General features: G+C 31.1%; 5 protein-coding genes across 9 annotated transcripts in view; 4 read left to right on the forward strand and 1 right to left on the reverse strand.

The window, feature by feature from the left end:
- The window catches only part of wge (winged eye), an 81223-nt gene extending 74183 nt beyond the window's left edge, over window positions 1-7040 (forward strand). For all 4 annotated transcript variants that reach the window (XM_070648470.1, XM_070648473.1, XM_070648474.1 and 1 more), the window contains 6 exons: window positions 5-2353; window positions 2463-2691; window positions 2797-3335; window positions 3400-3582; window positions 3642-3803; window positions 3985-7040. In XM_070648470.1, coding sequence (XP_070504571.1) covers window positions 5-2353; window positions 2463-2691; window positions 2797-3335; window positions 3400-3582; window positions 3642-3803; window positions 3985-4224 — 3702 coding nt within the window. In that variant the 3' untranslated portion in view covers window positions 4225-7040. The remainder of the gene's footprint in view (window positions 1-4; window positions 2354-2462; window positions 2692-2796; window positions 3336-3399; window positions 3583-3641; window positions 3804-3984) is intronic.
- A 181-nt stretch (window positions 7041-7221) lies between these two features.
- Window positions 7222-11120, reverse strand: LOC139096731 (uncharacterized). Its single transcript, XM_070648476.1, has 7 exons — window positions 11094-11120; window positions 10593-10686; window positions 9421-10540; window positions 8733-9359; window positions 8606-8673; window positions 8008-8531; window positions 7222-7926 (listed from the first exon to the last, which is right to left on the reverse strand). The coding sequence occupies exons 2-7, from the start codon at window positions 10668-10670 to the stop codon at window positions 7548-7550; spliced, it is 2796 nt and encodes a 931-aa protein (XP_070504577.1). The 5' UTR covers window positions 10671-10686; window positions 11094-11120; the 3' UTR covers window positions 7222-7547.
- Window positions 11121-11855: 735 nt separating this feature from the next.
- MED18 (mediator complex subunit 18) lies at window positions 11856-12795 on the forward strand. Its single transcript, XM_070648478.1, has 3 exons — window positions 11856-12071; window positions 12127-12440; window positions 12501-12795. Exons 1-3 carry the CDS (start codon window positions 11938-11940, stop codon window positions 12725-12727), a joined length of 675 nt encoding a protein of 224 aa, XP_070504579.1. The 5' UTR covers window positions 11856-11937; the 3' UTR covers window positions 12728-12795.
- Window positions 12796-12987: 192 nt separating this feature from the next.
- Kdm5 (Lysine demethylase 5) lies at window positions 12988-20614 on the forward strand. Its single transcript, XM_070648475.1, has 10 exons — window positions 12988-13925; window positions 14519-14596; window positions 14656-14955; window positions 15192-16007; window positions 16071-18415; window positions 18593-18829; window positions 18894-19110; window positions 19186-19816; window positions 19878-20094; window positions 20161-20614. The coding sequence occupies exons 1-9, from the start codon at window positions 13593-13595 to the stop codon at window positions 20048-20050; spliced, it is 5130 nt and encodes a 1709-aa protein (XP_070504576.1). The 5' UTR covers window positions 12988-13592; the 3' UTR covers window positions 20051-20094; window positions 20161-20614.
- Window positions 20615-20862: 248 nt separating this feature from the next.
- SCCRO4 (DCN1-like protein SCCRO4) lies at window positions 20863-22645 on the forward strand. Of its 2 annotated transcripts, XR_011544993.1 has the most exons (4): window positions 20863-21019; window positions 21091-21554; window positions 21652-22259; window positions 22304-22645. XR_011544993.1 is itself a non-coding variant. In XM_070648421.1 (3 exons), the coding sequence occupies exons 2-3, from the start codon at window positions 21129-21131 to the stop codon at window positions 21925-21927; spliced, it is 702 nt and encodes a 233-aa protein (XP_070504522.1). In that variant the 5' UTR covers window positions 20863-21019; window positions 21091-21128; the 3' UTR covers window positions 21928-22645. The 2 variants fall into 2 exon arrangements, 1 of the variants encoding a protein (XP_070504522.1); XM_070648421.1 differs by having other exon boundaries at window positions 21652-22645.
- Window positions 22646-22770: the final 125 nt, after the last annotated feature.

Below are 22770 nucleotides of genomic sequence, written 5' to 3' on the forward strand. Positions count from 1 at the left end.
AAAGTCTCATTTACAGCATACATCAACTCATAGTACAAGACTGGTGGCACTTACATCTTCATCTTCAGATACATCAAAACGTACAAAATGCACTCAGCAAACAACAACTACAGCCGTTCCTTTACCATTACCTGCCCACACGCTTATAAAAATTGAAGATGGTGTGAATCATCACCACCATGGTCATCATGGTCATCATGGCCATCAATCAACAGCAACTGCTGCCCAAATTTATGAACATGAAAAATCAATACAAACAGCATCTATTGCAACGGCCGTACAAACACCAACAGAAATTAATGGACAATTTTTCTATCAGCATCCAGGATTGATACAAATTGCACCACAGCCTCAATCGACATCAGTACCTGCTGCATTAATGGAAACCACAGATTGTCGACATTCTGCATCTTCCCCTCCCCCATTACAATTAACTGCTGCCGCTGCAGCAGCAGTTGGCTTACAGACACATTCCTCCAGTATAAGTGATACACAATTAGGACACATAGTACCGCCTGCTATTCCTCCAGAAGTTCAAGATGCAAATATTCAAACCTCACCGATTATGAGTGAAGATGACAATTCATCAGGACATGACGGCATGACGCACCATGATTCACATTATGATGATGAATACAGTCAGGATCATTCACCACTGAAATATGACGAAAAACCAATGATGATGGCAATAGAAACAGAAGTAACTCGTGAAGAAATTGCTGAGCATCGTGAAAGTGTACCTGACACAAGTGTTACGTCATCATCATTAATTGTAAATATAAAACAACAGATTGAATCACCTGATACGTCAATAAATGATGCAAAAGATGACGAAATGCCAGAACAGCCATCACAATCGGAGGAACAAGGACAACAAGAACAACAGCATGAGCCTGTCGATCTCAGTGGCCTTCAATTGCTCTCAAACAGCATTGATGTTTTTCAAAAGAAAACGATTAAGCAAGAACCATCTGATCAAATGCAAATAACAAGTCCGACAATTGCGTCGACAACTAATACTCCACCAATTATCGAGAGTGTTGTTGATAAGCCATTAGTTTCAATCCCACGTTCATCAGTACCAAAGTCCATACCAGAAGATGGATGCTTTGGATTAACTTTACTGTGTGCTCTCGCTGAACAACGTTTAGAAGAAGATTTTCAATCAAACAATACAACAACAACATCATCGCCTACAACAAATGAGATAGAAAGTCATCAAGAGATTAAGAAACGAAAGCACAAAGTAAAATCGAGCAAAAAGTCAAAACATAAGGAAATGAAGAAGGCAAAAAAGAGGAAACATTCAGATGAAAATGATGATGGTCTTAAAACTGAATTTGCGGATTCATTTAAACGAGTAAAGACTAGAATTGATAATTTCCCGATCGCATCTGTTGATGATGTCTTTAGGCTGATGAAAGAAGATATGCAAAAGAAATTAGCAAATATAACAAGACAGTGTGAAGAAAAGCGACGAGAATTAAAGCAAATAAAGACAGATGGTCCTGAAAAAGAACAGGCATCATCGTCTATGGCATGTGACCAACTAGAAACGGGCTCAAAATCGACAGATTCACCATTAAAATTAAGTATTATACCAGCACTTTCACCATCATTCTCATCGTCCTCAAATTCTGAAAGTCTTGTGGACATTCCAAAACTTTCTAGTGATACAGACTCTGGAAGCAAAGATGATGGAGAAGGAAGTAATACGGAAAGATCTAAGAGGAAATTTAGCATACCAAATAAGAATCATGGTGATAAGCAACAAACTGAAACAATTGTTGCGAAAAAGTCAAAGTCATTTGTTGGCTACATTTTAGCATCAAAACAAAAACTTTCTTCTACAACTGCAACAGTCACTACAACAACTGCATCACCAACAATTGACTCTTGGACGAGTAGTATCAAAAATGGCAAAGCATCACTTCCGTTCGTGAAAACTGAGGATCAAGATGGTCGTGGAATATTAAAAGAATCAGCATTTAAAGACGATCGTGTCTTCTCTATTTTTGGTGATGGGAACAGTCAAAAGTTTCAAGCATCTTCGCCTTTAACAATTCCATCTGTCTCACGCCATCAACAGCCATATGTCAAGCACCACTCGAAGCACAAAAAACATAAAGAGCGTAGACGTCACCGTGAACGACAGCGATTGGATTCGCGAGTAAAAATAAGTTCCGAACATTTGAAACAGACAAAAACGCGTGTGCTTATGGCACAAGGAGGTCTCTTTTATGCCGGTACTTTGACGCCTGTCGAGCCGTCTGAAGTTTATGCCATTACGCTAGATGGTGAACGTGGAAATAAACCACACATTATGCCACGCGATGAAATATTTAAGCAAGCCGTAAGTAAACTTTATTTTTCATTCCTTTTTTGATGTCTTAATTGTACATTCATGCACACATGTGGGTAAACATTTCTCTATTTCTCTATTCATATTTCATTTAATCTAGATACTCGAAGTACAACCAAAGACTACAGCTGAATGTCCACCCGGAACGCGACTATGTGCATATTGGAGTCAACAATATCGTTGTCTTTATCCAGGAGTTGCCACGGTTCCAAGTTCACCTGACTCAGATATTGATGAAAAATATGTCAATGTTGAATTCGATGATGGTGATAGTGGACGTATCGTTTTAGATCATATTCGATTTTTAATTAGCAACTATCCAATAGTTGGTAAGTGTTTTCAAAACATGGACACTTTAAAAAAAAATAGTCAGCCAAATAAGTCAAGGGATCAAAAATATTCACGTAAAGTTTATTGTGCTCCTCTTTCTACAGAGTATGATCCAAATCCATTGCAATCACTTAGTAAACGCAAACGACAGTCTAGTCATGCACCATCATCAGATCATGATCAAAAATCGTCATGCAATCAAAACGAAGGTACATCTATAACGAAGGAAGAAAGAAAACGTTTAAAGAAGATGCGTAAAGAGAAAATTCGCTTACAATCATCGCCTGATCATGCACAAGACTCATTTGCAGCTGTATTAGAGCGTAAACATAAGAAGAAGCACAAGTGTCAAGATGAATTGTGTAAGCATCGTAAACATAAGAAGCGACGAAAGCATAAGAAGCATCATCATCGTGAATTGGAGGAAGAAGATAGAGAATTGCAACATCACGTACAAAGTGCCATGTTGATTAGTAGTAATGATAGCAATAATAATGAGGAAGAATTTGACGAAGATTCTTTGTCATTGAATGAAAGTGTCACACAATATGAAATTGTTAAAAAAGTTGATCAAGATATGGAAATTAAGGATGATCCTGATACAATGGAATCAAGTGTTACTGAAAGCTCTGGATCTCTTTATGTAAGAATCAACATAAAAAATTATTTTTTTCCGTTTATATTACTTTACTGATTTTTTAATTTAGAACCCGAAGAAAGCTACATCATCTGAAAAGCTTAATCGAAGTAACGAAAGTGGAAGCAAGATCGCTGCATTTTTACCCGCTAGACAACTTTGGGCATGGTCTGGAAAAGGATTTAAGCGATCTACTGGTAGAGTAAAAAAGCAATTTTATCGATCTATTCAAAGAGGAAAGGAAACGATTTCGGTAAGTGCATTTGTAATAATTTTAATAAATTATCAATAATTTATTTTTTTTATCAATAGGTTGGTGACAGTGCAGTTTTTCTATCGACTGGTCGTCCAGATCGTCCATATATAGGTCATATTGAATCGATGTGGGAAACAGCCAACGGTCATATGGTCGTTCGTGTTAAATGGTTTTATCATCCTGAAGAGACACAAGGCTGTCCAAATTTGAAATATCCTGTAAGTATAAAATATTCATTCGATTTTAATCTATATTGGCAGCTCAAATTATGATGGAAATAAATTCTCATGCACGACAATCCCCCAATGACCTGAATTGGCATTAAAATTCAACAAAGAAGATTAACAATTTTTTATTTTTTCTCTCTTTTTTCTCTCTGTCGATTAAAAAATTTATCAGGGTGCATTATTTGAATCACCACACGAGGATGAAAATGATGTACAAACAATATCCCACAAATGTGAAGTCCTTCAATTGGATGGATATATTGAAAAATTTGGAGATGAACCGAAACAATATGAATCAATTTATGATAATAATGACACATATTATCTCGCGGGTAGCTACGATCCTACGCTATATCATATGAAAATGCAATCAGATATTCCAGTGTTGCCGGAAGATGAAAAGTGGGTGTAAAAATGTATTATAATAATTTCGATTTATTGACGCCAAATTCCTGTATCATTATATTATATATAAGATATATCATGTGAAAAAAAAGTGACGAGAAATGAAAATGTGATATTATATTTTGGATAAATCCATTGATTTTTTCTAAAAAAATCCCTTCCATGTGAGAAAGTCATTTCGCTGTGTATGAAACAAAAATAAATTGAATCGAATTTAAATATGTAGGTATGATGAAGTATTTAATGTAGATAGAAAGATAGCTGAGAAATGAGAAACATTCAGTGACAGAATTAAGTGAGTGTATTTTTTAAGGGATTAATGTTATAGATACTTCTTTTACGTTGTACATAGCTTTGTAGATACAGATACTTAAAAAATTTATTCGTGAAATTTTTATACATTCTGTTGAGTTCAACGACTGAGTGTAAAATTAATCCTGTGTTTGATGGATTTATTGATGAAAGATGTTTGTTGTCGATCAATAAGTTGAGGACAAGAGATTTAAAATCTGATTTCCTGTCAATTCAAAATGATTTAGCTTGAAACTTCTTGTCAACATTTCTCAAATGTCCAAGCAAATTTCCATAGAATTTTCTCAAAAATTCTAATAAATTTCATTAAATAAATCCGTGATTCACCGATGATGAAAGTATGACATAAAAAAGTTTGGTATACGAAATGAGAGAACATATGTATCTCTTACATTTTTTGCATAACCAATTTATACAAAAAATAAAAGTGTCAAAGTGATGTAAAAAGTTAATTTACGCATACATCTTGTGAAATCAAGATTTACATTTCTTTTAATTTTTACTATATAAGTCTGTGTAAAATTCTTTTAAACGATGAAACTGATATTGACGAGATAAGAATGAGGAAAGAAAAAAAAATTTAAATATGTGAGACAATATGAGAGAACCTAGAGGTTAATTAATTTTGATAAGAAATCAAATTTACCAAATTAATTGCAAAATAAAAAAATTTTGCCAAAGGATGAATAACTCAGCAAGTTTTTCAAATGAGACTAGATACAATGTTATTCATTCTCTTATCGCAATTTCCATAAACATTACATTCATAATAGATCTTACTAAAATTCGTTTAATGAGAACTGTATGTAGAGATATTTAAAATGTATTATAGCAAAAACAAAAAATGATTAAATTGTAAAGAACTTAAAGACTTAAAAAATGTTTCTAAGTTGATTTGTATTGAGAAAAATACAAATGAAATTAATACCTTACAAAAAACAAAAAGTAAAAAATTTTGAAAAGATTTAAATTAAAGAATATATTTTTGTACGTAATCATTCACTTAAAATATATCAAGGAACACAAAAAGATTAAAATGTAGGTATTGTAAATAACAACACAAAGTAAATTGATAGGGTAGATTCAGAGAAAAATAACTTAAAATGTGAAAATGAGAGATTTATGTAAATAAATTCAATTCAAAGAATTTAACTTTATTCAGCATTTTCCACAAACTTAAAACCTTTTTGTGCTGGGTTGTTAAAAGATCGCTGGTAGATTCTATTGAAGAATTTGTTTGAAAATAACTCTTAAATTTTAAGATCAAGAGAAAAGATGTTTTACTTAAAGCAATTGCAAAAAAATGAATAGAAATGCCAGAATTGAATTTCAATTGTACACTTTTAAGCACAAAAGTTGTTGTTTTATAACTGCATTGCAAGCAGAACACTTAAAGATTCTTCATTTTTGTAGTTTAATTGAAAACACGCAATTAATAAAAATAATGAAGTTCTTTGTGTTGTTAAAAAATTTCAATTTAGATTTAGAATTACTTAGTATATTTTATTCATCATACTTACTGAAATCATTTCTTTTCAATTTGAATGAGTATCAAATCAAATTACATTTTTATATCTATTAGTTTTTAAGGTAAATCGAAGAAAATTTTTAGTAAAAGTTGAGTTCTAATTTAGGAGATAAGTTAAGAATTATTTGAGTTTTTGAACATTTCTTATTGAATGTTTTGGAGAGAAGTTTAACTAACAATTACTCAAATGTTTCTGGACAGCAAAAAGTTTGAAATTTTTAAAATAATTTGGACCCATTTATGTGCCATCTTTAGATACAATTATCTGTAACTAACTGATCGCAACAGCAGATGATAAAATGAAGTATGATTCCGAGACAAAAGATTTATTTATCAGTTAGTTTTCAAATTACTATTTTGTTGCTCGGAATTTTTCCAGCTCTTCCAATTTTCAAAAAATTGTGAATTGATTTTTATTTTATTTTTATTTCCAATTTTATTTTTCCTTTTTTTTGTAACTGTTGCAATATTTTTAATAATCAAATTATTTTTAAATTATATTTAAATAAATATTTTCATTCAGTTTATGAATGTTGAATCCATATAATTAATGCTGTAAAGTACTCAAAAATTTAAACTTAAAAATTAAGTTTATGTTCAATTAAAATGAATTTGTTTATTGTTTTCTTTTGTTGGTTCAAAAATTGACCATAAATTCTTTAATTCCTAATCAATTTTTTAGCTACAACCTACATATTATTTAAAGAAATTAATTTTTCATTTGAATGAAAATTATATTTTCAAAATAAAGAAAATTAAGAAAAATGTGTTGTGTAAATATCAATAATGCAAATATTTTAGACGCTCGATTACTTATAATTAGATATGAAGGAACAAGATTTATGAAAATTATGAATTGAATGAAACGAATGGATAAATGTAAATAATTTTTTTAGAATTTTTTAGGAATGAAGAAAGAATGGAATGAACAATGAAATAAAAAAAAAAAGATAATAAAGATTACAATATCAATAATAATCAAATATCTTGCACTTTTACTATTTTTCAGCATGTACCATTTCAGAATCTACCATTTCAAAGGCAAAGAGCTTATTAGGACAAAAATAAAAATAACATGAAAAATCTATTCTTTAAATTTATTTTATTTTTCATTATTTTAGTCAACTACGTTTTGGCACTAATTTCAGAATCTCAATTGCCAATGTGGTCAAATTAAAACATAAAACGTGTATAGACAGTTTGCCTATGTCACTTTTTAATTTCTAATCAATTTAATTTTAATGTGAAGATTTGAGATTTATGTTGAAATGTGACTCTTTTGAAGCCAAATCCTTTGACATAAAAACATTGTAGCAAAATATAAAATTTCTAATGTGTGACAACTTTAATTTTAGTCATCAATACCGTGAAACACGTATTTAATTCATTAAAAAGTGATCACCAAATTACCAAAGCCATAAGAAATTGTTCAAAGAAAATTATTAACAGTTAGTAAAATTTGAACCCAAAATTTCTTTTTTAATTAATATTTAACTCTTTTGTAACAATAATTCTTCTATCAATTTCTTCATCTCTTCATGTTGGCACTTTAGACTTAGTTTCAACTTTTTAACTTCATTTTGCAAGTTTTCAACTTTTTCATTCACTCCTTCGTCTGTGCTGTGTCGTTTTTCAATAATTTCTCTAAATTCGTTTATTGTCTCTTCATCAAGCGTATACCTTTTCATGCCACCATTAAAAGTTCTTAATATGTGCGTCTGTTTGTGATCCCACTCATATTTCACAGTTTTCCTTTTAAAATCAATACACAAATTGTCCATTTTATGGAGATATGGATATTTCCGTATGAGCAGAGTCATTATGAACATTACACATTTTCGCCACCAGCTGTTTGGCTTTGATGTTCGACTGTTCAAAAAAAAAACAACAAAAAAACATTTTTTTTAACTTAAAAGGCAAAAAATATGCCAAATAAAAAAAAAATCTCACCAAACTTTCCAATAAACATTACAAAGCACACCTTCACACTCCGAGGCATTTCGTATTTGTTGTTTTAAATTTAAAAACTCAGCATGTTCCTTCAACTGCTGAATGTCATTGATTGCCAAACCATTAATCAAATTAAACAGTATGATAGATGTAAATACAAAGAGTAAGAAGAGAATTTGTTTAGAAATGGAATCAAGTGTATAGGGTTCGATACTGTATTCTCCAGAGAAAATCAATAGTGTCTTTTGAAACGATGTAAATGGATTTTCAAAATTTCTAAAAATCGTTTCATTATCCTCAAGTGCATCCTCTAATGTTTTGACAAACATGACTGCAGGCTCTTTAAATTTCTCAAATGATGTATTATTACTCCTTTCAATATAATTTCTCCAATCTCTTCTTAATTGGCTCCATGGTGATGGTGATTTGCTTATAGGAGGCTTAAGAACAATACAAAAACTGAAGGTAAACGCTATGATGATAACTATGAAAATTGTGAAAAACTTAAGAAAAGTTTTTGTGACCTGCAAAAGCATTTGCAAGGAATTAATTTTATTGTTTAAAATGATAAAAATAAAAAAAAAAAAAAAACATTCACCTGTTTCAACATGAACATGTAAATCGACATAGATGGGTATGGCAATATGCTAAGCAATTCGACAGTAGCTGGAAATTAGTTATTAGTTTTTTTTTTTTTTATTTCATTAAATTTAATAATTGATTACCAAAAATTATGATGAATGCTGATGGAATTGTCAACAAAGTTTTAGTATCGATGGCCAAAAAAAATTTCATTCCATATAATATGAATCCCGATAATCCAATTATTATAATCTCGAACTGATTACTTTTTTTCTTAAAATAATCTTTAAAACTATTGCATACAACAAATAATTGTAGACATTCGCGAAGAGTGATGTAGATGGTCGCAAAACAGCAAGCGTAATATGGCAATTCAAAAAGTTGTGCTCTTGTCATACCAAGAAGCTTGTAATGAGTTTTATTATTTTTTATGTAGGGTTCACCATATTCTTCAAATATATCCATATAAAATTTGTCAAAAGGAATCAGAGTTAAAAGTAAGAAGAATGGAATCATATACAAAGCAATGAAAATAAAGAAATTTAAATTAAAAATTTGTCGATACTTTCTGACTTTAAGATTAATAAACGTCGATAAAACGGGATGTGTTATAAACGTCCTTAAATTTTTACTTTCTAGAATTCTTTCAAGTGATTGAAGACCGCTACTAAATAAAAGTCGTCCGTTATCATCGTGATCACCTTTAATGTTCTCATTTCGTATCTTCGGATCAATTAAAAAATTATAATCGCATTTACATCCACTTATACCTATGATAAATTAATTTAAAGTTATATCACAACAACAAATTAAAAATTCAATATATTTTACCATCTTCTTTGACCTTTGAGTCGAGAAAGTCTCCGAAAACTTGAGGACTTATCCAATCCGCTGGCACGTGTTTTCCATTATTGACGTTTCCCAAATAATAACCCCTCTCTAATAACTTTGACATTAGAAAATTTGCATTTTGATTATCAAATGATGATTCATCGATTTTGATAAATACTTTATTAGGGTCAACAGCTGGATTATCAATTAAAGCACTAATCGCACGGCGTTGACCATTCTGAAGTGCAAATTCCAAAAGAGAATTACAGTCTTCTTGAAAAAAAATATCCTCGATTTCAGATGTTTCATTCTTTGCTCTTATACTGTCTAGATATTTTGGGAATAATTCCTCAAATTCAAATTCATGACCTTCCTTAAGTGTAAGAAATAAGTTGTAGTAAGGGGAAATGTTTAAAAATACAGCTTTAAAGTGACTATATTCCTTGGAGAAAATTTTCCAGTAAGTCAATAAAATTTTAAGAATTTTATGCTTGTAAACTTCATTTTCCATATTCAGGACGTCGTTAATGGCTGTTTCACCCTGAATATCTACAATTATTTGCATTTCTTTAAGTAACTTTTTTATTATGTCATAACAAATATTCTCAGATTCAGAATCGATTGTTGAATAAATTTTTTGAAACAATGATTTGCCAGTTTTTTGATTGTATTGTGAATTCTTTAGTTTAAGGAAGTAGTTTTTACTGGTTTTTAAAATTGATTCTGATTCTTGTTCGAAATCAAAAACTAAAAAAGCAAATAAATTTCCATCGTCATTTGATTGGATAACATAATCGATCAATTGTTTTCCTTCTGTGTTGGATTGGGTTAAAATATTTTGATTTCTCCATAATTCACATTCTGACCAAATCAGACCGATAAAATTCGAAACTCCTTTTCCTTGTTTTGCTAGAATTTCCTCGAATAAACTTTCATTTGATTCGTCGCGTTCGAAAAGAAGATTACGAGTTGTCTTAAACTTTTGAAGATGCATGCATGATCTTAATTTATTTGTGTGAATCTCATAATCTACATGAAATCCATTCTTATAACCAGTACGATGAAGCAATGCTGTAAATTCTTTTAAATCTCTTTGAATAAAAGCAGCTTTCATATCACCCTTAAAAAAAATTTGTTATTATGTTTTATGAAATCGAGATCTATTCACTTACCAGCAACGTTCTCTCTTTGCGCTGAAGTGTTTTGAGATTGTCAAAATGATCTGCGACGAAAGCGTGATTTTCCATCATTTTTTTACTAAATTATCTAATAGGATATAGGTATGAAAATGCTGTTTACAAATATAACCATAATGTAGATTAGAGAGGAAAAATATGGTATGACAAAGCATTTCTCATTAAACCAATGCATGGTCAATAATCATTGATAATATTATGATTCTTTTATAGTTGTGAAGAATGACAGTAATCTACAGTAATCATACTTTTTGTCAAAAATCTAACAACTTTGCTTTAACATTACTAACTATATTTTTAGTCAAACTGCGTATAATTTTATTTTTAATTTAGTCTTGCCAAAACAATCGTACATATCCTTAACATAATGAAAAGCTTTTAAAATTTTTGATTTGTTTAACATCCAAATGCCTTCAAACTCCTATGTACTCAATGATGATATTTAACTAATTATCTATATACTATGAATCCACTCACCATTTATTTGCTTCTTTACCTCTTCACAGTTCACCAACAATTAAATTCCAAAAACCATTTTGTCAAAAATGTTTATGTTTGGCTTGTGCTACGAGTCCAACAAACAGGCAATTAAATCAAACGGAAAAAAACTTGAACAACCACTTGATGATTCAAAGCTTTTACTAAAAAAGCCAAAATATTTTATATTTAACCTTTTAAAAAAATCCCTTTACTTTAAAAAAATATATGAGAAAAATGCGTCATAATAGACTATTTTATGTTACAGGCATGCTTAATAAACCAGAAGACTAAAAGCCGGTTCAAATTTTTTGTTTTGTTTTGTCTATGAAACTATACATTAACAAAGTCATTGCTATTAAATTTTGTTGTTTATTTGTTCGGTCAGATGCAAAAAAAAATGAAACTTGACATCGCAAAGAACTGTACATTTTAATACAACTTTTCTGTCATTCCGCTTTTTTTACTTCGTTCTTCTTTAGCAGCCGTTCACTTATTACGATCGCTTTTCAGGGGGAGGGGGATCTAGAAATTCGTTGTTTTGTGTAAAGTAATAAGTGAAAGGCCCCTTATTCATGTTTAACGAGTGTTTTTAAAAATGAACAATAGATTTCTTAAAATTTCTGTTATTTTAATCATATTTACTCTCCCCTCTGAAGAATCGTATAAAAATTCGTTACTATAAAAATTTGAATTTTCACAACATTTTGTTATAAAGGTTTGAATTTTGACAGGTTCCAATTACACTTTTATTCAATTTCGAGTGTCCTATTCTTGTGTGTTGTTTACAATTCGAAAAAATCTGTAATTAATTTTAATTAATTTTCCTGTTTAAAAACATAATATGACATCAGAAAATCAACCAATAGCTGCTATGGATAGCTTACTTCAAGCGTCCAAAGTCAACATTATTCCAAATCAAGAGTATTTGCTTCAAGGATCAATTTTAGATGTTCAAGTTCAGAGGCTTCTTCATAGGTAAACAACTTTAAATTTTTTTTTTTACATTTCCTTAAATTCATTCTAATTATAGACTTAAAGGTCTTTGTGATAATGTTGAAACAGCACCAGAACAATTTCATGATTATGAAGCTTGTTTTTCATTGAGGAATATTGCAGACGAGCAAGCAATTCATACAGCTCCACTTTTATTAAGAGTTAGACGTTCAAATGATCCAGCAGATAGTCATATGCCGTGGCAATTAAGATATGTTGGAAATCCAGAATTAGGCGACACAAAAAGACCAACATTAGTTCGTTCCTGTTTTGATATCAGTTGCTCGCCTTCAATAATGGAGTTTTTAACAGAAATGGGCTGTAGGCTGGAATTTGAATATACAGTTAGAGGTATAAAGAAATATAAATATTCTAAATATTTAACTGAGTAATTATCATTATTTTATTCAGGATATCTGTTCCGTAAAGGCAGGATGAAGATTACTGTATCAAAAATCTTTAGACCAATGAATCAGGAACCATTATCAGGCAGTTATTTGGTTGAATTATCATTATTAGCTCCTGTTGGTGCTGATGCTGTTGCCGAAGATATGAGAGTATTTGCTGAGAAGCTCAAACCTTTAGTGATATTGGAGAAAATTGATCATAGAAGAATTGCACCAACAGGACCAAACTAAATTTCTGTTGTATTACTCTAATTGTATCTGATAAAAGTTATTAAAAAATAACATGTATTTGATTGACATTCAATTAATTTAGATACCCATGAAATACATGTCTTGTAACATTAAGAAATATTATCATCATTTTTGTATTTAAGTTAAGACAATAAAGTACTTATTAAATAGCATAAAGAAAAGATCAACCTGATTAAGAAATCATTTTATAGAAGTTTCAATGGATCAAAACATTTTGCAGCAAGGGCTATACACGAGAATGAATTGTTTAATAGGGAAGTTGTTTGAAAGGGTATGAAGAAGTTAAGGAAAATAAAAATCGTCGTAAATCTGGAAAAGTCGTTCGTGAAATTCTAAAATATAGTTAATTGTGTCTCCAAGACCCTAAATAAACACAGTGATATGAAGAATAGATGAAATATAAGGTGGAAAGTGTGAAAAATTTACAAAAAATAAAGTCAGTGAAAAATGGAAAATGAAAATACAGTCACGTCTCGCCAACATGAAAGATATAGAATCGAAGTGAAATTAAATTATTATATTTTATAAAAGAAACATTAAACAGCATAATAAATAAGTTTTTAATCGCTAAAAAGATATAAAAGTGGTAAAAATCGTACAAAAAATTGATTATTAAGGAAAAAAGTGAAAATTTTTAAAAAGTACAGTCATCGATATATCCAATTGAGAAAAAAAATTATCATTTACATTATAATTATCTCATTAAGTAGTATAATTCGTGAAAATTGTGTCAATAATAAATTTGCCAAGTGCAGCATAATACAAAAAATAATTTAAAACAATTCCAATTTGGATAACATAGACTATAAAGTGAAATAAATTAAATATTTTGTAAATAATAAACATGTCTGCCGATATTTTAACAAAAATGTCTCCTCAAAGTAATGGAAAAAGTCATGTTTCACCGAAAAAGGAACATATAATCAGCAGTTATAATGGAAATACACGATCATATTTAATTGATCACGGAAGAGATCCATTAGATCTTAACTCACCAAAAAAACCATCTAACCCACATTGGCAAATGGATAAATATGAAGAATTTGAATTTGAAGTGCCTGAAGAAGCACCAGTTTTCGTACCAACGGAGGAAGAATTTAAAAATCCACTCGGCTATATACAGAAAATTCGACCGCTAGCTGAGAAATATGGTCTCTGCAAAATCAAACCACCAGCAGTAAGTTTAAATAATTATTATTTTTTTTTTCATTCGTTCGCTTCTTCCCTTTCCCTTTTTTCATTCGCCGTGTATTTTACTTTTTTCTCTATAATATTTTATGAGCAACTGGATGTAATTGATTACTAAAAATACTTCCAATTTTACATTCGAAAATGTGACGACACTTGTGTCATATTATGGACAATCTGAAATTTCATAATCAGTCGGATGAAAAGGAAAGGTCTACGAATGGAAAAAAAAAATTGATCATGAAAATTTATGCACTTTGCCGCCATTAAAGTTTCGTCGACATTCACGTTCACAAGAATACACAAAAAAAACTTTTGATTTTTCTTCTTATTATTCCGACCATTTTCATTACTTCTATGTAACATTGCATATTCTCGACAGACCCAATCTCTCTTTTTTGCTTCCATCTCGCTCACTTGCAATCGATTCACTACGGAATTGCGTGTGCTTTTATTCCTCATTTTTCTTCTTCTTTTCTATTTGTTTTCTTTCTTCACCACAGCAACATTTCGCAATTCTCATGCACATTTGCATTATATTAAACCTTTATATTTTGTTTCTCTCTTCACTTTATTCTGTAGGGATGGCAACCACCATTTGTGCTCGATGTTGATAAATTACGTTTTACGCCGAGAGTTCAAAGAATCAATGAATTAGAGGTGATATCGTTATGTTTACTTTATTTCCACAATAACCAACCTTGTATCTCTTTTAACAGGCAAAAACTCGCATAAAACTCAATTTTCTCGATCAAATCGCCAAGTTTTGGGAATTACAAGGAAGTTCTTTGAAAATTCCAATGGTAGAAAGAAAACAACTTGATTTATATACTTTACATCGATGTGTACATGAAGAAGGAGGACTCGAAATTGTCACAAAAGAACGTAAATGGTCAAAAATTGCCGGTCGCTTAAAGTATCCGAATGGAAAAAATGTTGGAACTATCTTAAAAGGGCATTATGAAAGAATTTTATATCCGTATGATATCTATATGAGTGGCAAGCACGTTGATGGCGCAGTAAGTTCCTTATTTTTTTTTTTTTTTTTTGTGTGAAAAAAGCTTAAAATCATATCAAATGGTTCTTGATTACACTTGATTATTGCAAACAAATTGTTGTTTATAAGATTATTTTGCAAGATTTTTGAAATAATTCAGTAATAATAAGAATGCACTTGAATTTATTTGTATGTATGTTTGTCATCTGCAGAAGTAATGTGTTAATCATGTCTATTTTTTTTATTTGAAATTTTTAGAGCCTAGAAGCAGGAGAGGAATCTGATGATTGCGATTATAAACCTCATTGTATATTGTCTCGACAGGGAGTTAAGCCACAACCAGAAGCTGCAGCACGTCGCTCGAAAAGATTTCAAAATATTGAACCCGATAGTGGAGAAATGAATTTGTCTAAAAATGCTGAATTGCGGCGTTTACAATCAAATTTACCAGCTACAACTAAACGATTGTCTTCTCCAACTAAAAATGGCCGAGGAAATCGACATATACCCAAATCAGATCCATTGGCTAAATATGTTTGTCTTAATTGTAATCGAGGAGATGTTGAAGAAGCTATGCTTTTATGCGATGGATGTGATGACAGTTATCATACGTTTTGTTTAATTCCACCGCTCAACGATATACCAAAAGGTGATTGGCGTTGTCCAAAGTGTGTTTGCGAAGAAGTCAGCAAACCAGCAGAAGCTTTTGGATTTGAACAAGCATCACGTGAATACTCATTAAAGGAATTCGGAGAAATGGCAGATCAATTCAAATCTGAATATTTTAATATGCCAGTTCACATGGTTCCAACAGAAGTTGTCGAAAAAGAATTTTGGCGAATCACATCAAGTGTTGAAGAAGACGTAACAGTAGAATATGCAGCTGATTTACATACAATTGAACATGGAAGTGGATTTCCTTCAAAAGATTCACTTGATTTGTCACCGGAAGATCAAATGTATGCAGAAAGTGGATGGAATTTGATAAATTTTCCAGTTTTGGAGGAATCTCTTCTCGCTTATATCAATGATGACATCAGTGGAATGAATAGAAGCTGGCTTTATAGCGGAATGGTATGATAAAACATTTATCCTAAAATTAATCATTGCTTTAATTTTTATTTTTCCTAATTTCAGTGTTTTGCAACGTTTTGTTGGCATAACGAAGATCATTGGAGCTATTCAATAAACTACATGCATTGGGGAGAACCAAAAACTTGGTACGGCGTTCCAGGCGCTGATGCTGAAAAACTCGAGCAGACAATGAAACGACAAGCACCAGAATTGTTTGCTGGACAGCCTGATTTGTTACACCAACTTGTTACAATCATGAATCCAAATATCCTAATGGCTGATGGTGTTCCTGTTTATCGAACTGATCAACATGCAGGAGATTTTGTCATCACATTTCCACGTTCTTATCATGCAGGCTTTAATCAAGGCTACAATCTTGCAGAAGCTGTAAACTTTTGCCCTGCTGATTGGGTTAAAATGGGTCGTGAGTGTATTGATCATTATTCTCAAATGCGTCGTTATTGCGTCTTTTCGCATGATGAGATTATTTGTAAAATGGCACTGGAAACGGAGCGATTGAATTTAGGCATCGCAACAGCTTGTTATCTAGACATGGTAGAAATGATTGATACCGAAAAGAGAATGAGAAAAGCGTTACTTGAATGGGGTGTAACAAAAGCACAACGTGAAGCTTTTGAACTGCTTCAAGACGATGAACGTATTTGCGATGTTTGTAAGTCGACATGCTTTTTATCAGCAGTAAGTTGCAATTGTACACCTGCATTAGTTTGTTTACGTCATTATAAAGATTTATGTAATTGCTCACCTGAGCAACATACTTTAAAGTATCGCTATACGCTTGATGAATTGCCCTTAATGCTTAAGAAATTAAAGATAAAAGCTGAATCTTTTGAGACATGGCTAACAAAAGTACGAAATATTTTGGATCCAACAATATCAACAAAAGTCACGTTTGAAGAACTTCAAGAACTTGCAATGGAAGCAAAAGTCAAAAAATTCCCAAAAAGTCCATTACTAGATCGTCTTAATTCTTCTCTCATCGAGGCTGAAAAATGCATAACAGTAATACAACAACTTGACATCAACAAAATACGCACACGAAATTCAAACGATATTGCATCACGATATAAAATAACATTAGAAGAACTAGATTTGTTTGTCCTTGAACTTGACAATTTATGTTGCACAATTGATGATTTTGCGACCGTTAAAGAACTTCAACAAATGGGTTATGATTTTGTAAATACAGTCAAACGATTGCTTAATCACGAGACAATTAAAACAAATGATCCAAAAGAACTTCAAAAAACAATTCAGGATGGAAGTACATTATGTATTGAATTACCACAGCTTGATCAATTAAAGGCGCGATTGGAGCAAGTAAATTGGTATCGAATGATTCGCTTATATCGTGAGAAGACAGAAAGGCATCAATTAAACACGTTAAAGAAGCATTTAGCTGAAGGAATGAAAATTCCACCACATTACATTATTGAACGACAATTAAGTGAGATAAAGGAGATAATTATGGAAATGGAATTGTGGGAAGATCGCGCTCAAAAAATATTCGAGTCATCTATTTCTGTTCAATTGCGCGATGTCCAAGATTTACTTCGGCTTGGAAAACAAGTTAAGGGCTATTTGCCATCATTCTCAATTTTAAAAGAAGCAGTTGATCGTGCAAAGGAAGTTTTGGAACACATTGAGGCACTCCAATCAGATGAAAATTGCCCTTATGTTGATTCACTTGAATTCATCATAAACAGTGCAAAATCATTGCCATTCCAACTTGAACCAATTCAGATTATGGAGAAGCACGTAAATGAAGCTAATTCATGGAAGGAGCAGGCAAATCAAATGTTCCTAAAAAAGAATACAAAGTATACACTCCTCGAAGCCCTTACCCCAAAATATGAATCCGATTTGACTTTTGCTGTTGTTCCTCCATCACTTTCATCTCCGCCAATTCGAGCAGGAAGTGACGATTGTGAATCAGCATCTCCTTGCTCAACAGCTTCATCCTCTTCGACAATCTCAGCAAATAGTTCGAATGGAACGAGTGAAGGAAGTTATTTAGAAGATCTGGGACCTGCGGTGGTCGTTGCCACATTCAAAAAAGCTGAGAAGAATGAAATTTGTCGAATAGTTGAAATTCGTCGACTTAATTCCGAAAAGAATCCCGAACGAGATGCATTTTGTTTGTGTAAGGGACGATTTATGGGCTACATGTATCATTGTCTATTGTGTAAGGATTGGTTCCACTCATCATGCGTTCCCCCAATGTCTAAAAACTATGACACAAAGCAGGAACCTTTGGAGCTACGAAGTAAATATTTATGTCCCATTTGTATGCGCACTAAACGGCCAAAATTGGAAAGCATACTGACATTGCTTCTATCATTGCAACAAATTCCCCTCCGTGTTCCTGAAGGTGAAATTATCCAGTGGTAAGTAGTTTTAATTATTTCTTAAATTAAATACACAAAATTTCATACCCAAGACTTGATAGGCTTAATATAATTTACGTCATTTGTCTTTCTGATATTCCGCTTTTTGAGCTCCGCCCTCTTTCATAAACACTAAAATTTATATATATATTTATATTTATTTATTTTTTTAAACAGTGTTACAGAAAGAGCAATGCAGTGGCAAGCACGTGTGCGGCAAGCCTTAAAACGTAAGGATATTGAAGCAGCTTTGTTAGAGTTTTCTGTGTTTCAACAAAAACAACCAAAATTAGAACCTAATAATAAAGATAATCAAGAACGAAAGGGAAATAAAAAAGTTAAGGGAAAACCGAAGAGTGAAGCAGATTCTATTCAACATTCATCTGATGGATCTGACGAAGAAAATCATGACACGTAAATTAAATAATTAAAATTATGAAAATTGATTTTATATTATTTTTTCTATATTTACAATCAGGATGCTTGATAACTCGTCTGAAAAAGTATTAAGTTTACCAAGTCCACCCACAGTTCAATTAAGTAAAGCTACGATTCAATTTCTTGAGGAATTAATGATGGAAGGAGACCTTCTTGAAGTAACTTTGGATGAAACAGTTTATTTGTGGAGATTATTGAATGCCGCAAAGAATTACAATAATGAGTTGGAAGTAATTCGTAAAAAGTACAATATTCCGGTAAGTTTGCCCTTGAAATATGGTATTTTTTGTGAATGCAATTTTCCAATATTTTTTTCTACAATATGTTTACAGTTGGAAATGCCAATGCGCGTATATAGCGAAGATAACATGAGGAAGCGTAAAGTATTCTCAAATGAAGAAAAACCACCAAGAAAATACAATAAAGCGATTAAGGAAGAGATAAAGAAAGAGCCATTAGATTTATCAGACGATGATATTGATGGTGATGATGTGATGGATATTGAAGAGGCTGATGGGACGTTACCTAAAAAAGGGAAATTGGCAACAGGGAATAAGAAACGTTTAATAAAAAAGAAAAATATAAAGAAAGTTATTAAAACTGAAAAAGAAAAGGAACCGAAAGAAAAAGTTAAGCCGAAACGCAAGAAAAAATTACAACAACCAAATTCATCAGTTTTATCATCTGAAAACAATTCAATGCAAGCACCTTCTCCGATTATTGCTACAAACAATAATGTAAAATCAAATGTACCAGTTGAGCCTTCAAAACCTGTCAAAAAGGTTACAAAAGTTCCAAAAGAGAAGAAAGTCAAACCAAAAGTTCAAAAAGTCAACAATAATAAGAAAACGGAAAAGGATGAAAATACGAAAGCAGCATCACAAAATGAATCTGACACAGATTCTCCTGAAGAATCCGACGCCTATGAAACGTGTGGTGTTACTAATTGTCAACGGCCGTCAGGTAAGAAATGATTCATAAATTGAGTTTTTTGCACTCTTAATTTATTAAATTTTACATTTAGAATCTGTACAAGATTGGATTTTATGCGATGGCGGTTGTGAAGTATGGTATCACATGGTTTGTGTTGGTCTCAAAATCAAAGAAGTAAAGCCTGATATGGAGTTTATTTGCAATAACTGCAAATCGTCAAAAGATTCTGCAAACAATGCTCAGCCATCACAAAAACAGCAGTAGAATGTAATAGAACAACTGTAAATAATGGATCTGTTTCTTAGATGGTATGTTTGAACTCCAACTTCAATGTTTATATATCTATATAAATTTTCTTTCATTACTCCACACAGTGCAATAGAACAAAAGAATCATGTTATGCAGGACAATATTCGGATATTTGTATAATAAAATAAAAACAAGTAGGAAGCAGCATCAACTACTCATAAATGCAAGGAGCTAATTACATTGCAGATAAAAAGATCTCAACACTGTTTTTGACTTATTTTTCACACCGCGATCGTATTTTCTTTTAAAATAAGCACTAAGATGATAACTGTATGATTTTGAATCATATTCATTGTAATTAAATTTCATATAATAGCTTAACTTTTTTTCTTGACTTCTTTTTTAATTAGATGTAAAAAATGTTCTTGATTTAAATTTACAACAAGGAAAAATACGAGAAAATTTGAGGAAAATTCATAATTTAATTTATATAGAAAATACAGATAAAATGATGAAAAAAATCTATTTCGTTAGACAGTAAATACCTAAAATAAGATAAAGAAGAAAAATATAATTGACTAATTTAAAACAGATAATAATGAATAAATGTGTAGAGATTTTACTTGAAAAACTTGGTGTTTTATATATTTATTTAAATTAAATTAAGCCTTATAATTTCAGATTATAATACCTATTTAGAATAAGCATAAAGCATGTAGTAAAGGAAAGGACAATTTTTATTATCTAAAAAACCGTTACCGCAAATTTTCGAATAAATCGCAATTGTGCAACAGACTCCCGAAATAACGTTCAAAAATAATTGGTGTCGATTTATCGGAGTGTTACGTCGAGATATTTAAAGAAAAAAATTTAAGATTTTTAATGAGTTTAGAGCATATTTAGATGATCAATAATCTGTAAATCTGTTGTATTAGAGCTTAATAAGAGAACGATATATTGTTAATTGTAGAAAACTTACCTGAAGTGAGTGAAAATCACATGAGACAATGACATTGAAAATTTTATCAAATTTTTTTTTTCATTGCAATTTTCAGAAATCAATAAAAATTGTCTACAGAAAACGAGTATTAAAATGCCTCGCCCGAAAAAACGTACGGCCAATCCATCCGAAGAAACTGAAACTACAAAAAGACAAAAAACAGCTAGATCAAGGCATTCACAAGAAGAATCCAAATTTAATACAAATCGTTTGATTGCTTGGTTCAAGCAATACACAACTGATGATCCCGCACAACTTGGACCAGAAGGAATGGAGAGATTTTGTCAAGATATTAAAGTTGAACCTGAAGACATTGTAATGCTTGTTATAGCTTATAAGATGAATGCAAAAAATATGGGATATTTTACTCAATCTGAGTTTTTGAAGGGTCTTTCAGATCCAGAGGTTTTATGTGATACAGCTACGAAGTTAGAAAAAAAACTTGACTACTTCTACAACCTCATAGAAGACCCACACTCGTTCAAAATGATCTTTAGATATGCTTATGATTTTGCAAGGGTAAGAAATATGACAATGTTATCTAAAAATATCTTGCAAACGTTTATAATTTTATCTTGAACTAATTTATTTTGCCTTTCCTACACATTTTTTTTAGGATAAAGATCAACGTTCAATGGATATTGAAACAGCTAAAGCAATGCTGTCACTTTTATTGTGTAAATCATGGCCGCTATTTCCTGATTTTGCAGAATTCCTCGAACAACCAAAGGCACCGCGCGTTATCAATAAAGATCAGTGGAATAATATCTTTGAATTTAGTCGGACAATCAATACAGACTTGACCAACTACAGTATTGATGGAGCTTGGCCAGTATTACTTGATGATTTTGTCGAGTACTTGCAGAGGAAGCGACAAGGAAGTAGTAGCTGAGAATTCTACTATTTTTAATTCGCTTTAATTCAACACTACTAATAATACCTAAAAAAAAAAGAATTAATGCTAAAAAAATAATCCAGTAATAATTTATTCCAAAAAATGAGAGAAGAAAAAAATATAACGAAAAGAAGCAAATATGCATAAACACAATACACGAGTTACTCAATAAATAAATCTTTTGAAATCAAAGGATATAAATTACATAGGATACACACAGAACAGACAAAAAGGAAACAAATTTCATGAAACGAGAACAGGAAGGAATCTCACAAGAAGAATTAAAATATGTTTCAAACTAATATTTCGGAAGTTTATTCAGTGATTTTGTGCAAATTATTAATTTTTGTAAGAGAATATTAAGTGTCGAAAGGAGCCGACTAACGAGCATTTTTGTTGACCTAATCAGCAAATTGATTAAAATTTTCAGCTGATAATTTCGTGCTATTATTAAATCAATTCATTATGCACAAAATTTAAGTATGATAAATATTATTAATTCAGCCAAGGCTAATGGTTTGCTTAAGTCTACAAAAATGTGACAAAATGTAAAATAAGTGGATCTCAAAAACATTATCATGTCTTCAAACTTTTTTAAGTGTATTTTTATTTATCTAAGTAATTTGCTCTGTAATTTTTGTTAATAATAATTTTTGTGGGATCCACTTCCACTAAAGTACTATTTGGTAAAAAAAAATTTCTTTGATATTGATAACCATTTATCAATCTTTATGTCCAATGTAAATAATTTTTACAGAAGAACATTTTTTTACAGCATGAAAAGATTAGATAGGTAGATTCCTGAAATGATTTTTTAAAGGTTTAGGAATGAATAAAAAG

Source organism: Chironomus tepperi, unplaced genomic scaffold (assembly GCF_022539635.2).
Source record: "Chironomus tepperi strain 1889 unplaced genomic scaffold, CSIRO-AGI_Ctep_v1 contig_398, whole genome shotgun sequence".
Lineage (NCBI taxonomy): Eukaryota > Metazoa > Arthropoda > Insecta > Diptera > Chironomidae > Chironomus > Chironomus tepperi.

Coding starts and splice junctions, on each gene's coding strand:
- SCCRO4 (XM_070648421.1), top strand. CDS start 21,129: ATGCCTCGCCCGAAAAAACGTACGGCCAATCCATCCGAAGAAACTGAA. Junction 21,555..21,651: donor ATGCTTATGATTTTGCAAGG/GTAAGAAATATG, acceptor CATTTTTTTTAG/GATAAAGATCAACGTTCAAT.
- LOC139096731 (XM_070648476.1), bottom strand. CDS start 10,670: ATGATGGAAAATCACGCTTTCGTCGCAGATCATTTTGACAATCTCAAA. Junction 10,541..10,592: donor GCAAAGAGAGAACGTTGCTG/GTAAGTGAATAG, acceptor ATTTTTTTTAAG/GGTGATATGAAAGCTGCTTT. Junction 8,674..8,732: donor AGCATTCATCATAATTTTTG/GTAATCAATTAT, acceptor ACTAATTTCCAG/CTACTGTCGAATTGCTTAGC.
- Kdm5 (XM_070648475.1), top strand. CDS start 13,593: ATGTCTGCCGATATTTTAACAAAAATGTCTCCTCAAAGTAATGGAAAA. Junction 16,008..16,070: donor GCTGGCTTTATAGCGGAATG/GTATGATAAAAC, acceptor TCCTAATTTCAG/TGTTTTGCAACGTTTTGTTG. Junction 19,111..19,185: donor GTAAAAAGTACAATATTCCG/GTAAGTTTGCCC, acceptor ATATGTTTACAG/TTGGAAATGCCAATGCGCGT.
- MED18 (XM_070648478.1), top strand. CDS start 11,938: ATGACATCAGAAAATCAACCAATAGCTGCTATGGATAGCTTACTTCAA. Junction 12,072..12,126: donor GTTCAGAGGCTTCTTCATAG/GTAAACAACTTT, acceptor TTCTAATTATAG/ACTTAAAGGTCTTTGTGATA. Junction 12,441..12,500: donor ATTTGAATATACAGTTAGAG/GTATAAAGAAAT, acceptor TATTTTATTCAG/GATATCTGTTCCGTAAAGGC.